Source organism: Centruroides sculpturatus, unplaced genomic scaffold (genome assembly GCF_000671375.1).
Source record: "Centruroides sculpturatus isolate CEXI.00-Female unplaced genomic scaffold, Cexi_2.0 scaffold211, whole genome shotgun sequence".
Taxonomy (NCBI): Eukaryota; Metazoa; Arthropoda; class Arachnida; order Scorpiones; family Buthidae; genus Centruroides; species Centruroides sculpturatus.
The window spans coordinates 237,588-252,047 of record NW_019384472.1 but is presented as its reverse complement, the minus strand read 5'-3'; the positions used below and the strand labels follow the sequence as shown (position 1 = coordinate 252,047).

At 26.7% G+C, this 14,460-nt stretch overlaps 1 protein-coding gene across 1 annotated transcript in view; it reads left to right on the top strand.

The window, feature by feature from the left end:
- LOC111621204 (TATA-binding protein-associated factor 172-like) overlaps nucleotides 1-11,365 on the top strand; it is a gene marked incomplete at its 5' end in the record, with an annotated part of 102,673 nt that extends 91,308 nt beyond the window's left edge. The window contains 4 exons of the mRNA XM_023363283.1: nucleotides 4,969-5,117; nucleotides 6,142-6,282; nucleotides 7,775-7,982; nucleotides 10,891-11,365. Coding sequence (XP_023219051.1) covers nucleotides 4,969-5,117; nucleotides 6,142-6,282; nucleotides 7,775-7,982; nucleotides 10,891-11,148 — 756 coding nt within the window. The remainder of the gene's footprint in view (nucleotides 1-4,968; nucleotides 5,118-6,141; nucleotides 6,283-7,774; nucleotides 7,983-10,890) is intronic.
- Nucleotides 11,366-14,460: the final 3,095 nt, after the last annotated feature.

Here is a 14,460-nt window from a genome sequence, read left to right as displayed (position 1 = left end):
CTTCCATAAAATTAATCGATTCTAGACTAATCCGACTCAACATTTCCAAAATACGTATATATTTTTTGGGAATAATCTGTATAAACTACGCTATAAACAAAAAATTGTAGGATTATTTACCGAGTGTGCACCATTCGACATTGCCATTGCTAAAGCTTGTTTTCTTTGTGAAGCATCACACCAAACCGCGACCGATTTCTGATAACTTATTTTTCTGCGAAAACTTCGTTGAACTTCGGAGACATCATTAATATAAATAATTTTAATCGCCGTTGAATAAGAAATGTTTCTTTCACAAGAAATGTATAAAATTACAGTACTATATTAGACTTATGGTACTTAATTTACATACTGTACAGACGATAGTTAGCGTAAAAATCTCCGTAGCGTGGCGCCACGCTAGGAGATTTTTAGGCGGAAATTATATATTTAATTATAACAAAGTTACAATAAGTTAATATATAATTATATGTTATGTACAGTACCTAATTTATATATAATTTATATAATACTGTCCAGACGATAGAAATCTCTCCGTAGCGTGGCGCTACAGACGGCGGGAAAGTAGTTCGGCTGCCTGATGATGTTTAACATAATTATAGGGGGTTTTTTACTGTTTTTTACAGATACTGTCACAATTTTTTTGCAGTTTTATAGGAATTGTAATTATTGGGACCGTAATTATAGGGGGGTTGACTGTACTTTTTAAAATACCATGTACTTTTCAAGTTATTTAACTTGTCTTCAAGAAAAACAAACAAGAACACATTGCTATGGGAACTCAAATAGAATGTTTAAATATTTTTTAATACAAAATAAAATAAAAAAAACAAGGAGAGATTATTAACAGTAATAATTACTATTAATCATCTCTACTTAGTAATAAACAGTAGAATAAATTATTAAAATAAAATAAAACAAGGTGAAATGAGTGAGATAACTTGAAAGTACTTGAAAGCTATGTAATAGTTGTTTATATGCTTTATTAAAGCATATCTCATGGTTTTAGTTCAGTTGTGAAGTTATAGTTTATTCATATAATCTAATACTTTGATGTATGGTAAATGCATAGGTTTGTGTATTTGTATGAATATAAGTTATTGGAGTTACAAACAAGAAATGTAATTAAACCAAAACTATCCTCTCTATGAAAACACATCTATTTTTGAGAAAACAGACCAAAATCTTATAATTAATAAAATGCTGGTGTTTTCATTTTTATAGAATAAATTAAATCAAGTTTATTTCAACAGAAATAGAACTTTAATAAAAAGTTTAATATATGTTGAGTCAATATATTAAGTTGCATGATTATTTATTATATCTCTTAAATACAACAGATGGGCATAAAGTTAAAATAGTATGAAAATGTTGTAATTTAATTAATTGGTTGGATATATTCATNATGATTCATCTAGTAATGTTGCAACATCACATATTTTCCAGGTAAAATATTCAATAATTTTGTAAAATGTATCAACTTAATCAAAATTATTTAAATTAATATGATTTTTTATGGAAAAGTATATTAAGGCAAATATTCTACCCAACATTCAGAAATAAGTGCAATGTCTGTCTATGATTATGTATAATTTTATCACATACGAGTATGTAATTTTGTTAAGTTATTCAGGCCTACCTTACATATGCTTGTATATCAGGGTTGAATAGATGTTATTTGTTGTAATCAGCATTTAATTCTTATTATTATTTATAAGTAGAGATAGATTAACTGAAGTGAAAAAATTAACTTAAAACTGTTATCTCTTGCACAATAAAAGCATTAAACTTAATTATTCTTTACCACATCATTATCAAGTTAAAGTACATCAACACTTTTGCTGCTGCATTGAACCAAAAAGTTTCACTGAATATGCCAGTTTGGTTGTTTTTTTCATAAAGTATGTCACTGTTATATACAGATTAAGAATAAAAAGAAACTTTATTCATTTTGAGCAAAATTTATTGAATTATATATAATGATGGGAAAGTGTGTCACCAGCATCTACCTGAGGACAAAATGATGAAAAATTGTTATAATTAAATATATCATGGGAAATAAAATCAAAGTAATAAAATATAACCTCCAAACTGTTTGTTACATTTCCAGTTAGTAATAAATGACATCTGAAAACAATGCATGTGCAATTTTAAAAAAATTTCAGCCTTTGAATGATGCAAAATTGCATTAATTTGCAGTAAAAACGTTAAAATACACTGATAACAACAGCAGCAACAAGTATTATCAGTTGCTAATTGTGATAACAACTGAACTTCCTATCAAATACTGGAGGTAATATACTTCCTTCTACCTGTATAAAAACCTTCCAAATCTCCAGTGATACTCGTTTAAGCAAACGTTTTCGACCCTACCAGGGTCTTCATCAGGCTACTGTTACAAAAATTCAAACGAGTGCAAACCATCAGGCTACTGTTACAAAAATCCAGAGATGCAGTCAACATTTCTAGTGCATGGAAGTTTTGCTACGAAGGAACACCCCCACACATAATTAGGTGTAATATGGTTTTATTGCAAGCGCAGGTTGCGCATGCTTTGACGACATCGCTACAAGAGCGTGGTGTTCTATTTTTGATATTAACGTTGACATTCGAAGATTTGAATCGCAGTTATTTGGTTCCTGTTCGATTTCGCACTGTTTGAATTTTTGTAACGGTAGCCTGATGAAGACCCTGGTAGGGTCGAAAACGTTTGCTTAAACGAGTATCACTGGATATTTGGAAGGTTTTTATACAGGTAGAAAGAAATTGTGATAACATTAAAAAAGTCCCAAAACATATCTAAAATATACCATTATTATAATAAGTTTGAGTCATTAGTTTCAAGTAAAGGAGCATTTTTAAGTTATTTCTTTTTTTATGTTATTGGTCTCAACATATGACTAACAATTCACAGTTGTTATCAGTTACCAGCTATTTTATCAATTTTAATCAGTACTTTAAATGTTAATTTAATTATTATTTGTTCACAGTATAATAGTTTAAATTTTTGGCATTTGTTATTTCAGTTATATACAGCATGAATTACTATTAATTAATTAAAATAAATATTTTAGTTATATATAATTATATTATTTTAACATGTCATTTTAATGTTGTAATGAATATAACTGAAATTTCAACAAATTGTAGTTTTATTTACTAACTCCATTTAATGTTATTGGTTGCTCTCGTTATCAGTTTATGTTATTACAAGTGATTACAATAAGTAGATTCTGCTTTATCATGCTTTTATAAAAAAAATTAACATTTGAATATATTTTTCATTAATAATCTTAATGAAAAACATTCAAATTCCAGATTATATATCACACTATATTAAGGCTAATAATTGATTAAATACGAATCATTTTGACTAGATATAGGTGTGAGATCTGACCCGTGTGCAAACCAATTTTCCACTATCCGCCAAACTTTTTGACATATTTTAAATAAATTTGTCGTCTCTTCGTTAAAATAATATTGTCAGAAAAAAGGAATCAAATATCTCATCAAAAATAATAGAAACTTAAAACTCTCCTCTTTAATGTAAACATTCAACCATCTAACAATGGCATTTTTCTGCTGCAAGACTTAAAGTTTACAATTAAAGTCTGAATTCGTCATTTTGTTGTGGACTTTAACCTCCACATCTGCTAAAACAACCTTACCTTCCACAATAGTTGATCACATGACGAATTTTCCCACCCCGAAGCTATAAAAGCCACTTCTTTCCCCACCTCGGGGGAGTCTCTCATCTACAGCTGGTCAGAAGGGATTGAGTCTCAAAAGATTTTTATAACTTTGTTCGCAATCACAAGACAAAGGACTAATATTCTCTTCTAAGTGGAATTATCCTAGAGGTATGAAACAATTAATGTGAACTCTCTCTCTGTGTATTAGGAGCTAGTGTACCAAGTTAAGGGTTCTTGATGTTAGAGTTTGTAATCATTAATTTTTGTTTAATCTAATAAACCATTGTTTCCATTGTTAAATTGTGTCATTTACTCGCATATCGCCTATGTCTCATCGATGACCCCTCTCACCTCCTCCACTCAACCCAACAAACAGGATCCCGACCCCTCGGGATCAAAACTCATAAACAAGCTGTCCCCTGACAAGTGGGCAGTTTTCACCAAACTGTTGCTGACAAAAAGAGGTGCGACCTTGTCATACCTCTGGTGTCCCACATAAGTGGTTAAGCTACCATCTTTTGATAAGTTCAATAATTACAATTGAATTAAATTAAGTTAATTTAGAATATTCTGAAATAAAAATTTTACCTGGTATAGAACTTGAATTTACAACTCCTGCTTACTGTGTGGGTACATTGCCAGTAACATATCTGCACAAGGCAGATGTGTTTGGCAATATAAATATATCAGGTAGTTGTTTACTGTTTACTTTTAAAATTGTATTCAGTAGCAAAAAATAACTTACCCAATCAGATTGTTTATCTTGAATATATGTTTAAAAGAAGTGACATCATCATTGCTTATTATGTTTACCTTATTTTTGCCATCATATTCTAATTTGCAACTCTCAAATGAAAAATTGTTATTAAAAAAAATTGTAAACTTTAATGAAATGTTTTCTCATGCAATTTTAATAAATTTTTTATAAGTGAAATGAAACTGGATGAAATACTAATGAAACTCTCATTTTAAAGTTTCAGCATTACAGAACATTTTATCAGAATAAGAACAAATGCTGTATGTTAATATAATGCGATAAGAAAAAGATATTCAAAATTTGGAACATTAGAAATATTTAAATCCTATTCATAAAAATTTTTTGCTGTAATATTTTTCAGTTTTTAAAATCTTAGTTTAAAGTTTATCTTAAAGGCTTTCAATATAAACATAAAATTTGTTATACTTTTAAAATTTTTAAATAAATTATTTTTTTATCATATGCTAATATTTATATTAAATAAAACTGAATTTATGCTTATATATTGAAATTTTTTAGGCTCTGCAGTATTTGAGAAAAGTGTGCAACCATCCAAAATTAGTATTAAGTAATCAGCATCCTGAATTTGAACGTATTAGTACTCAATTAAAGGAACAGAATTCAACTCTTTCTGACATTCATCATGCAGCCAAGCTCTGTGCTTTAAAGTAAATATTAGTATTAATTACAGTGATTTAATTTTACTGTTTTCCTATACTAAACATAGTTTTATGTATATTAAACATTTCTAAATAAACACTCTAACACAAAATCCAGCAAAGAAAAATACTTTAATAAGCAAAACATTTGTAAATTCAAATGGAGATGACAATTGGAATACAGTATTTAAATAAAAGGAACATCAATTTTATTGAATGCAACATACACATATGTATCATCTACTACACATAAAGTTCAAATGAATTATTGTTTGTGCTTTTACAGGGATGGAAAAGCATCCAATTAATGTACCATACTTTACAATGGTTGAAAATGATGTTTGTTTTGTGTGTTATACTAAAGTATTTTTTCTTAGTGGATTTTGGTGTTAGAATGCTTATTTTAACTGCATCCAATTGTATAGATTGTTTATTTAAAAATGTTTACTTTGGTTACAATAAGAGATATGGTATATCACATTGAATTAACATAAAGGAATAAAGCCAAGCAACTACAGGATTACATTAAGCTACTTTTCTGCAATTACACATTATTAATTATTAACTAATTTGTTACTAGAGGGAGGCATTAGGTGTCAGCTCTTATTAAATTTAATAATTAAATTAATATTTGTTGAATAATTTAGAATATTCTGAAAGAAAAGAATCATGGAAAAGTAGCTTGATGTAATCCTGTAGTTGTTTGGTTTTGAAATTTTATTGGGTTTGTTTATGTGCATAAAGTAATATGTGAATTTAATGAAATATAATGTAGTGTATCATATGTTGTTATAGTAAGTTTTTTTTTTAAATAGATTTTTTCCCCCTCTTAGCTATCTCTTAAAATTAATAAAAACATTAATTAATTAATTGTTATATAATTTATTGTTATATGCAAATGATTTTTCTAAAAATATTTAAATTTTTTAAAAAGATATATTTAATAAAATTATATATTTACTAGGTAAAAATTTAACAAAATAACAATTGATTATTTTTGATTGTATTAATTTTTTTGCATTTGCTATTGTAGACAATTGCTCTTAGATTGTGGCATTGGCACAGAAGCCCTAAATAGCAATACAGGAACAGAACTAGTAGTTAGCCAGCATCGAGCATTAGTATTTTGTCAGCTCAAGAGCATGCTGGATATCCTGGAAGTTGATTTATTTAAGTGAGTAAATTTTTATTTATATTTTTAAAATTTTTTATATTTAAAATTATAACAGTTTAAGAATTGAATTAATATTATACAATAAAATCTATGAAAGCCAGAATTGCATGAAACCTTGAAAACTTTTTGGCTTACTTGTTAGACAAGTTACAACAGAAGTGGTCATTGCTTTAAAATGTGAATATATTTTTTTTGCCAATTTTTAATCTGATATGATAGTTACATTTATTGAAAATAACTTAAAATAAAAAGAAAAGGGGACACAGAAAATAAAATATGCATTAATGTGTATTCTGAAATGAAAAAAGAAAGTACACAGTTCTAAGTAAAATTTCTTTGTAGTTTTCCTGAAAATATTGACTTTTATATGTCATCTTGAATGGTTTGCTTGAATTTAATAGCCTTGAGCTATTGCTGTATTTGTCTTAGTCATAATTAACTGTGAATTATCAACAATTTCAGTAATATGTATGGTTTAATATGACACTATATAGTGAAATCGGAGCAATATTCTTAATATTTTAAAAAACTAAAATGTACTTAGATCAGAAATGCAAATATATAAAATACAGCATAAATATAAATACAAAATTGAGTAGAACATGCTTTTTTTTTACACACTGAAAAAGTTTATTGATGTGTAAGCAATAGAACTCTCTAGTTATGAGGTCTGTCTAGATTTGAAAAATAGTGCATACTTTTTGCTAGTATCTGTAGGAACTAAGATACAGTATAAGCAAAATAAATATTGGTAAATTTGATTTCATTCCTAGTGTGTTTATCATGCTTTTTGATTCAGGATTCTTTAGTTTAAATTTTTGTTTTTGACAAATTCTAATTATTGTAAATTAATAACAAGTATAACACATAATTTATAACTATAGAGATATGTAACTTTTTATTTGTAATTCATAGATTTCACTATAAACAGGCTATTCTGTGAGAAAAATGGTAATGCTGAAATAAATGCAGTTTTCTGGCTTCCTTAAGTTTCCATCATAGAGAGATTCTTCCTCTCACTGGTTTTACTGTATACAAATTAAATTAAATTAAATTACAGATGTTATTAGAATAAAAATTGTAATAAGTCATTTGGCAATATATATTGATTAAAAATGAATAAAGAAACAGCTTTAAAATGGCTTTATGTTTCCACTATATATCAGTATTTGAACAATTATTTCAAATACATAATGAAGGTAAAATAATAGTTTTTGTACTATTTAAAGAATTTATAAGTTTCTGAAATTGATTATATTGTTTTGTTTTTATGAAATTTTTGTTCTTTCTGTGATATAAGTTCTGATAGGGAAATTATACTTTCTAAAAATATTTAATTGTATAAATAATGATTATTGGCTCCTCATCTTAAAAACAATTTCTTTATTTTATTTGTAAAAAATATAGTGTCTTAGCAACTGCTTTGTAATTATTAATTAAATAAATATATTATTATTATTATTATTATTATTAAATATTGTTCTTTTTATAGAACACACATGCCATCTGTCAGTTATTTGAGGCTGGATGGTAGCATTCCTCCTGGTATGCGTCACACAGTGGTACGTCGTTTTAATGCTGATCCATCCATTGATGTATTGTTATTAACTACACAAGTTGGAGGTTTAGGTTTGAATTTAACTGGTGCAGATACAGTAATATTTGTAGAACATGACTGGAATCCTATGAAAGATCTTCAGGTAGAATTTTACCAATTTATATTATATATATTGTATAATTGTATATATATATACAGTCGACCCCCCTATAAGATAGAGATACGTTCCATTCTCTAGGAATCCGCTTTCTTACGAATCCTTCCAATCACAACCCGACACGTGTCAAGTTTACGGACTACGGCTGTTTGAAAGATTTTCTTCCATAAAATTAATCGATTCTAGACTAATCCGACTCAACATTTCCAAAATACGTATATATTTTTTGGAAATAATCCGTATAAACTACGCTATAAACAAAAAATTGTAGGATTACTTACCGAGTATGCACCATTCGACAACCCCATTGCTAAAGCTTGTTTTCGTCGCGAAGCAGCACACCAAACCACGGCCGATTTCTGATAACTTATTTTTCTGCGAAAACTTCGTTGAACTTCGGAGACATCATTAATATAAATAATTTTAATCGCCGTTGAATAAGAAATGTTTCTTTCACAAGAAATGTATAAAATTACAGTACTGTATTAGACTTATGGTACTTAATTTACATACTGTACAGACGATAGTTAGCGTAAAAATCTCCGTAGCGTGGCGCCACGCTAGGAGATTTTTAGGCGGAAATTATATATTTAATTATAACAAAGTTACAATAAGTTAATATATAATTATATGTTATGTACAGTACCTAATTTATATATAATTTATATAATACTGTCCAGACGATAGAAATCTCTCCGTAGCGTGGCGCTACAGACGGCGGGAAAGTAGTTCGGCTGCCTGATGATGTTTAACATAATTATAGGGGGTTTTTTACTGTTTTTTACAGATACTGTCACAATTTTTTTGCAGTTTTATAGGAATTGTAATTATTGGGACCGTAATTATAGGGGGGTTGACTGTACTTTTTAAAATACCATGTACTTTTCAAGTTATTTAACTTGTCTTCAAGAAAAACAAACAAGAACACATTGCTATGGGAACTCAAATAGAATGTTTAAATATTTTTTAATACAAAATAAAATAAAAAAAACAAGGAGAGATTATTAACAGTAATAATTACTATTAATCATCTCTACTTAGTAATAAACAGTAGAATAAATTATTAAAATAAAATAAAACAAGGTGAAATGAGTGAGATAACTTGAAAGTACTTGAAAGCTATGTAATAGTTGTTTATATGCTTTATTAAAGCATATCTCATGGTTTTAGTTCAGTTGTGAAGTTATAGTTTATTCATATAATCTAATACTTTGATGTATGGTAAATGCATAGGTTTGTGTATTTGTATGAATATAAGTTATTGGAGTTACAAACAAGAAATGTAATTAAACCAAAACTATCCTCTCTATGAAAACACATCTATTTTTGAGAAAACAGACCAAAATCTTATAATTAATAAAATGCTGGTGTTTTCATTTTTATAGAATAAATTAAATCAAGTTTATTTCAACAGAAATAGAACTTTAATAAAAAGTTTAATATATGTTGAGTCAATATATTAAGTTGCATGATTATTTATTATATCTCTTAAATACAACAGATGGGCATAAAGTTAAAATAGTATGAAAATGTTGTAATTTAATTAATTGGTTGGATATATTCATGTAGAAAAAAATTTAATTTCTAACTTCAAAGATAAATATTTAATGATTCATATAAAACAAGACTATTTTTTAAAATGTTAATTTAAAAAAATTAATAAAAAGTATTTAAATAAAATTTTGTTTTAATGCAAAAAGTATTTATCATAAAGAATTATTTTTATATATATAATCATTTTTTTCATCATTTTCACATTTTAATCAATGAACAGAAATACTTCTTACTATTCTTATTCAGTGCTATTTTCTTAAAACAATTTATTAGTAGAAATACTATTTTAATTTGCATTTTACATTACATCAAAGAAACTTCTTTGAATGAAATTTAATCTTTAAACTTCTATAAAGAGATATGTTCTAGATAGAAAAATGCAAGATTGGTTATATTAAAAAAATCTGACTTTTTAAAAATAGTTTTATTATAAGAAATTTTAAATTATATGCATCAATTCATACAATATTTCTACTGTTTGAAAGCATATTTTAATGTTTTTTTTTTAAAGCCCTTTTAAATGCATTTCCATTATCATCATCAGCTTATTAAAATGTTGGAAATGGGCTTTTTATTTTAAGAAACAAAAGTCAAATGGTGATAAATCCAATGAATAAGATGAATATTCAACTACATTTATAAGCTGTTTGCCAATAGATGATGCATTATCTTGAATCAGGCACTAACCATTTTTCTATAAACTTGGTCTGTTTTTTTCCTCACGTGTTCTTTCAGTTTTAGAAAAACTTTGTGTAATAATAGAAATCAGTCCAACCTTGAAGGACCTACTCAATCAAAATCATATCTTTAATATTGAAGAAAACTAGCAACATGGTTTTAATTTTTGACTTTATCATTGGAGTTTTTATTTCTTTCAAAAACGGTATCTTCCAATGCATTATTATTTTTATTTTTAGTTTCTGGGTTATACTTAAGCACCCAAAACTTGCCACAATCAATTACACATTTAAAAATATTATTCAAAATGTCTTAAAACCTTGGCACAATGTTGCATATGTAGTAGTATGAGTTTTTATTACATTACATTGTACACCTGGAGAGAGAGAGAGAGAGAGAGATCTAGGTGTGTGATGGGTATACTCCTCTATGAGCATTTGCAAAGGATCAGACAGTTCAATCCTTAAATTTAAGATATATATGCAGAGAAAAAGACTTCATAATGACAATGAATTTAACAAGTTTTATTGTTTTTTCTTATTAAAAATTTTCAGTATTACTAAAATTAATACAAATTTTTTAACAAAACTTATTGCTTTTATTACTGGTAATATTTTGAAGATGTAAATTACTAAATTTTATTTTATTTTTTAGTTTGCAGAAATTTAAACTGACTGTTGCAAATACAGTCATCAGCCAAGAAAATGCCAGTCTTCAGACCATGGGAACAGATCAACTTCTTGATCTCTTCTCACTAGATTTAACCAAAAAGTCTGATGCTTCAGAAAGCAGTGGTGGTCATCAGGCTAAAGGTAAAGGTATCAAAGCAGTTCTTGATACTCTTCCTGAACTCTGGGGTCCAGATCAGTATGAAAAAGAGTATGATTTACAAAATTTTATGCAGTCTCTCAGGAAATGAGTTAATATAACTGTTGAATTGCATTGTTAAAACATTGGACTCTAAAAATTCCATACCTTTAAATTTTTAGAGGATGACGAGTCACAATTAACAGACTAATCTTTTTGAATTTGCACTATAAAGAATACAGAATTTTTTTATAAATGATTTTAAACACTTGCAACAGCCCAATCCTTGTATGTAATAAATGAAAGTCCATTAAACTTTTTATAATTAACCATTTCTGAATTTGTCATTATTTTTAAACACTTGCTAGATTATTATTAGTATTAGAATGATATCAATTCCAAACTTACTTTGAAAAAGTAAATAAATAATAAATATACTATCTCAATTTAATTCACAGTAACAAAAAATTTAATAGATTTTAGCCTTTTTATCTGTGATGCAATGAATTTCAACAAATGTGTTGCAAATAAAAGATCAAAAATACTAACAGCTATATAAGTAGATAAATGAAAGGGACCAAATCTCAAAATTCAAATAACAATAGATATGACTGAAAATTTGCATAAAGTAATATCATAATTATTTTCTGTAAAGAAATACATTTAAAGCTATATTTTCAATAATTATACGTACGTTATCGAAATTATTTTTCTTTTTATATACAGAAGAAATATTATTATTATACTTCTCTAAGTCATGTATCAAAATAATAACTATAATTAATGCTTATATTTAACAATAGATAGAATTTTTTATTTTTTTTAAAATTATGTGTTAGTTCTTTTGCTTAGGAAGCCAATGCAAGAGACTTGTTTAGTTAGGTATATGCATTTTTATTTTCCCTCTCTTCAGTCCTTTTATTTTATTGACTCTTCTGTCAAATGAGCAATATACTTTACTTACAATATTATAAAAGGTAAATTATATTGACCTTGCATTTTCTTTAAAAACTTTACATTTAACGTAATACCTAATAAAAATTCCATATATTACAGTTGTCAGCATTATTACAGTCTTATTTCTTATATAATAAAACTAATTACAGTGAAAGCTTGATTATTTAAACTTAAGGGATCAGGAGGATTTCAGATGAAAAAGTTTTGGATACATCAGGCACTGTGCATTTAAAGTTATAATTATTGTATGTGAAAATAAATTAATTTATTGAAAAACTTAGTGTAATGTTATGTACATGATTTAGTTTTGTGGCATTACAATCAACAGATGATGATTTAATTTCTAGTTAGATGGCGAGTGGTTTGTGTATTATATATTAACTTATCATGGAATATACGTAAGTACAACAGTACATGTTCAGGTTTTTTGAAAACATTTTTAGATAAGTAAGTTTCTATTGTATATTAGTCTAGATGGTTCATAGTATTTTACTTTTCTTCCACTGTTACAAGCTTGCTGTCTCTAAAAAGAGACTTGCAACTGAAAATTATGAATAGCTAAACTATACTCAACAGAAAATGAAATTCCTAGAGTTTCCATTATGTACCACAAGAAAACAAAGAAGAAAAATAGGCAGAAGATACTTGAAAGTAGAATTACCACATGGTGTCCAAAAGGGATAACATGTTCTCTTTTTTAGAACAATTTTTTCTCCATTAAAAATTTTTTATCAGGTAAGCCTAACTGAAAGACACAAGAGCACAACACAGACCATCCATTACTCCGTCTATATCCAGTTAATTATCTGGACCTGGTGATTTTAGTTACTTAAAATAATTTATTCTCCAGTCGGTTTCAACAATTTTAAGTTCAGTACCCCGTGTGTATTATTCTTCAGTACAACTAAGAGAGTTGATAGAAAGATATGCATTATGTAATTTTGGAGGTGGATATATGCAACAGCATTACAGAACATTCAGAGTGTGGGATGATAACTGAATTCCAAATAAAAAAATAAAATTAAAAAAAGTATCTAGACTTTATAAAAATAGATAAATTTTATTACAAAAAAATTCCGTTAGTAATTGATTTCAATTAAAAACTGTATGTAAAAAATTGTTAAATGTTTTGTTTTATATATTAGATTTCACATATCTGTAAGAAGTGTTGAAATTTACATCCAAATTTATGAAAATATATATTTTAAAATTAAATGAAAAAAATTATCTGAATTAACTAATTTTCAAAGTTATTCTGTGAAGCAAGCACATAACATGTAATATAATAGGTAGATGATGATCCTTTTTTTTTAATGTTTAACAAAAAATAATTTGATTTATATATGGAAATTATATATTTAATGTAAAATTTTATAATTAATTATTATTCATATTAATATGTGATATATTGTTAATTATCTATGAAAATTCATAGTGAAAAGTGGTGTTTTCTTTAGTACACATCCTCTGTACTTTGATACCAAATGCACTCTACGATTTTTGATTTTATCTTATTTTAATTATAAACAAACTATATAGAGAATTAATCTTTGTTTTCAGAACAAACTATATAAAAAATATACTTTACTTGAGATGTTATTGATCAGTATATCAATATATTATTGTCTGATAGTAAATTGTGTCCATATAAATTATCATTAAACATTATCAAAGTGAAAATTGAGATATTGTTTAAAATATGCCTTTATTAAGAGCATTATCAAAATATATTGTTGGTAATTACAATATCATATTTTATAAAAATAAAATGTGTCCGACAGATATTGAATTAAATATGAAAACTAAGGGATATTCAAAAGCATACAAAGAGGAAGTTTGTACAATACATCTATAAAAATGAAACAATAATTTTATTTCAAGTAGTAATTTTTCAGTTAAATATATTTATACTTAATCTTGAAGGACAATAGACTAGTGATTGAAGCAAATTGATACATATGCTTTTTCCCCCTCCTGTTTTTATCTGTGGAGAACTGGAACTGTCCATTTTTCTGTATAAATAAATGGTGTAAGTCAAAATCGTTTATTTTCTTAATTATTTTATTATTTAAATCTATACATTTTTTTTTGTTCCATTCAAAAGAGAATATCTTACAAGTAAATTCCATTTAAAAATTATTTCTTATTCTTATTTATTACATTTTTTAAAATTCACTTATAATTCATTACTTTAAAATCACAATGTTAATATGTTATGACTAGAGCTAGGATATTAATGCTCAGATATAGGGAAATAAAGTAATTTACAAGGAAACATTGCAAATTATGATTAATTTCAGTGTGAAAAATCATTTATTTTTAAAACGAATGTATTTACAGTCGACCCCCCTATCATTGATTTTTCCGTTTTATCTGAATTACATGTTGTACGAGTCACTTAGATTTTACAAATATGTGAGCCATTCACAGTCCGGCACACGTATTTGTAAAATCTAAGTGACTCGTA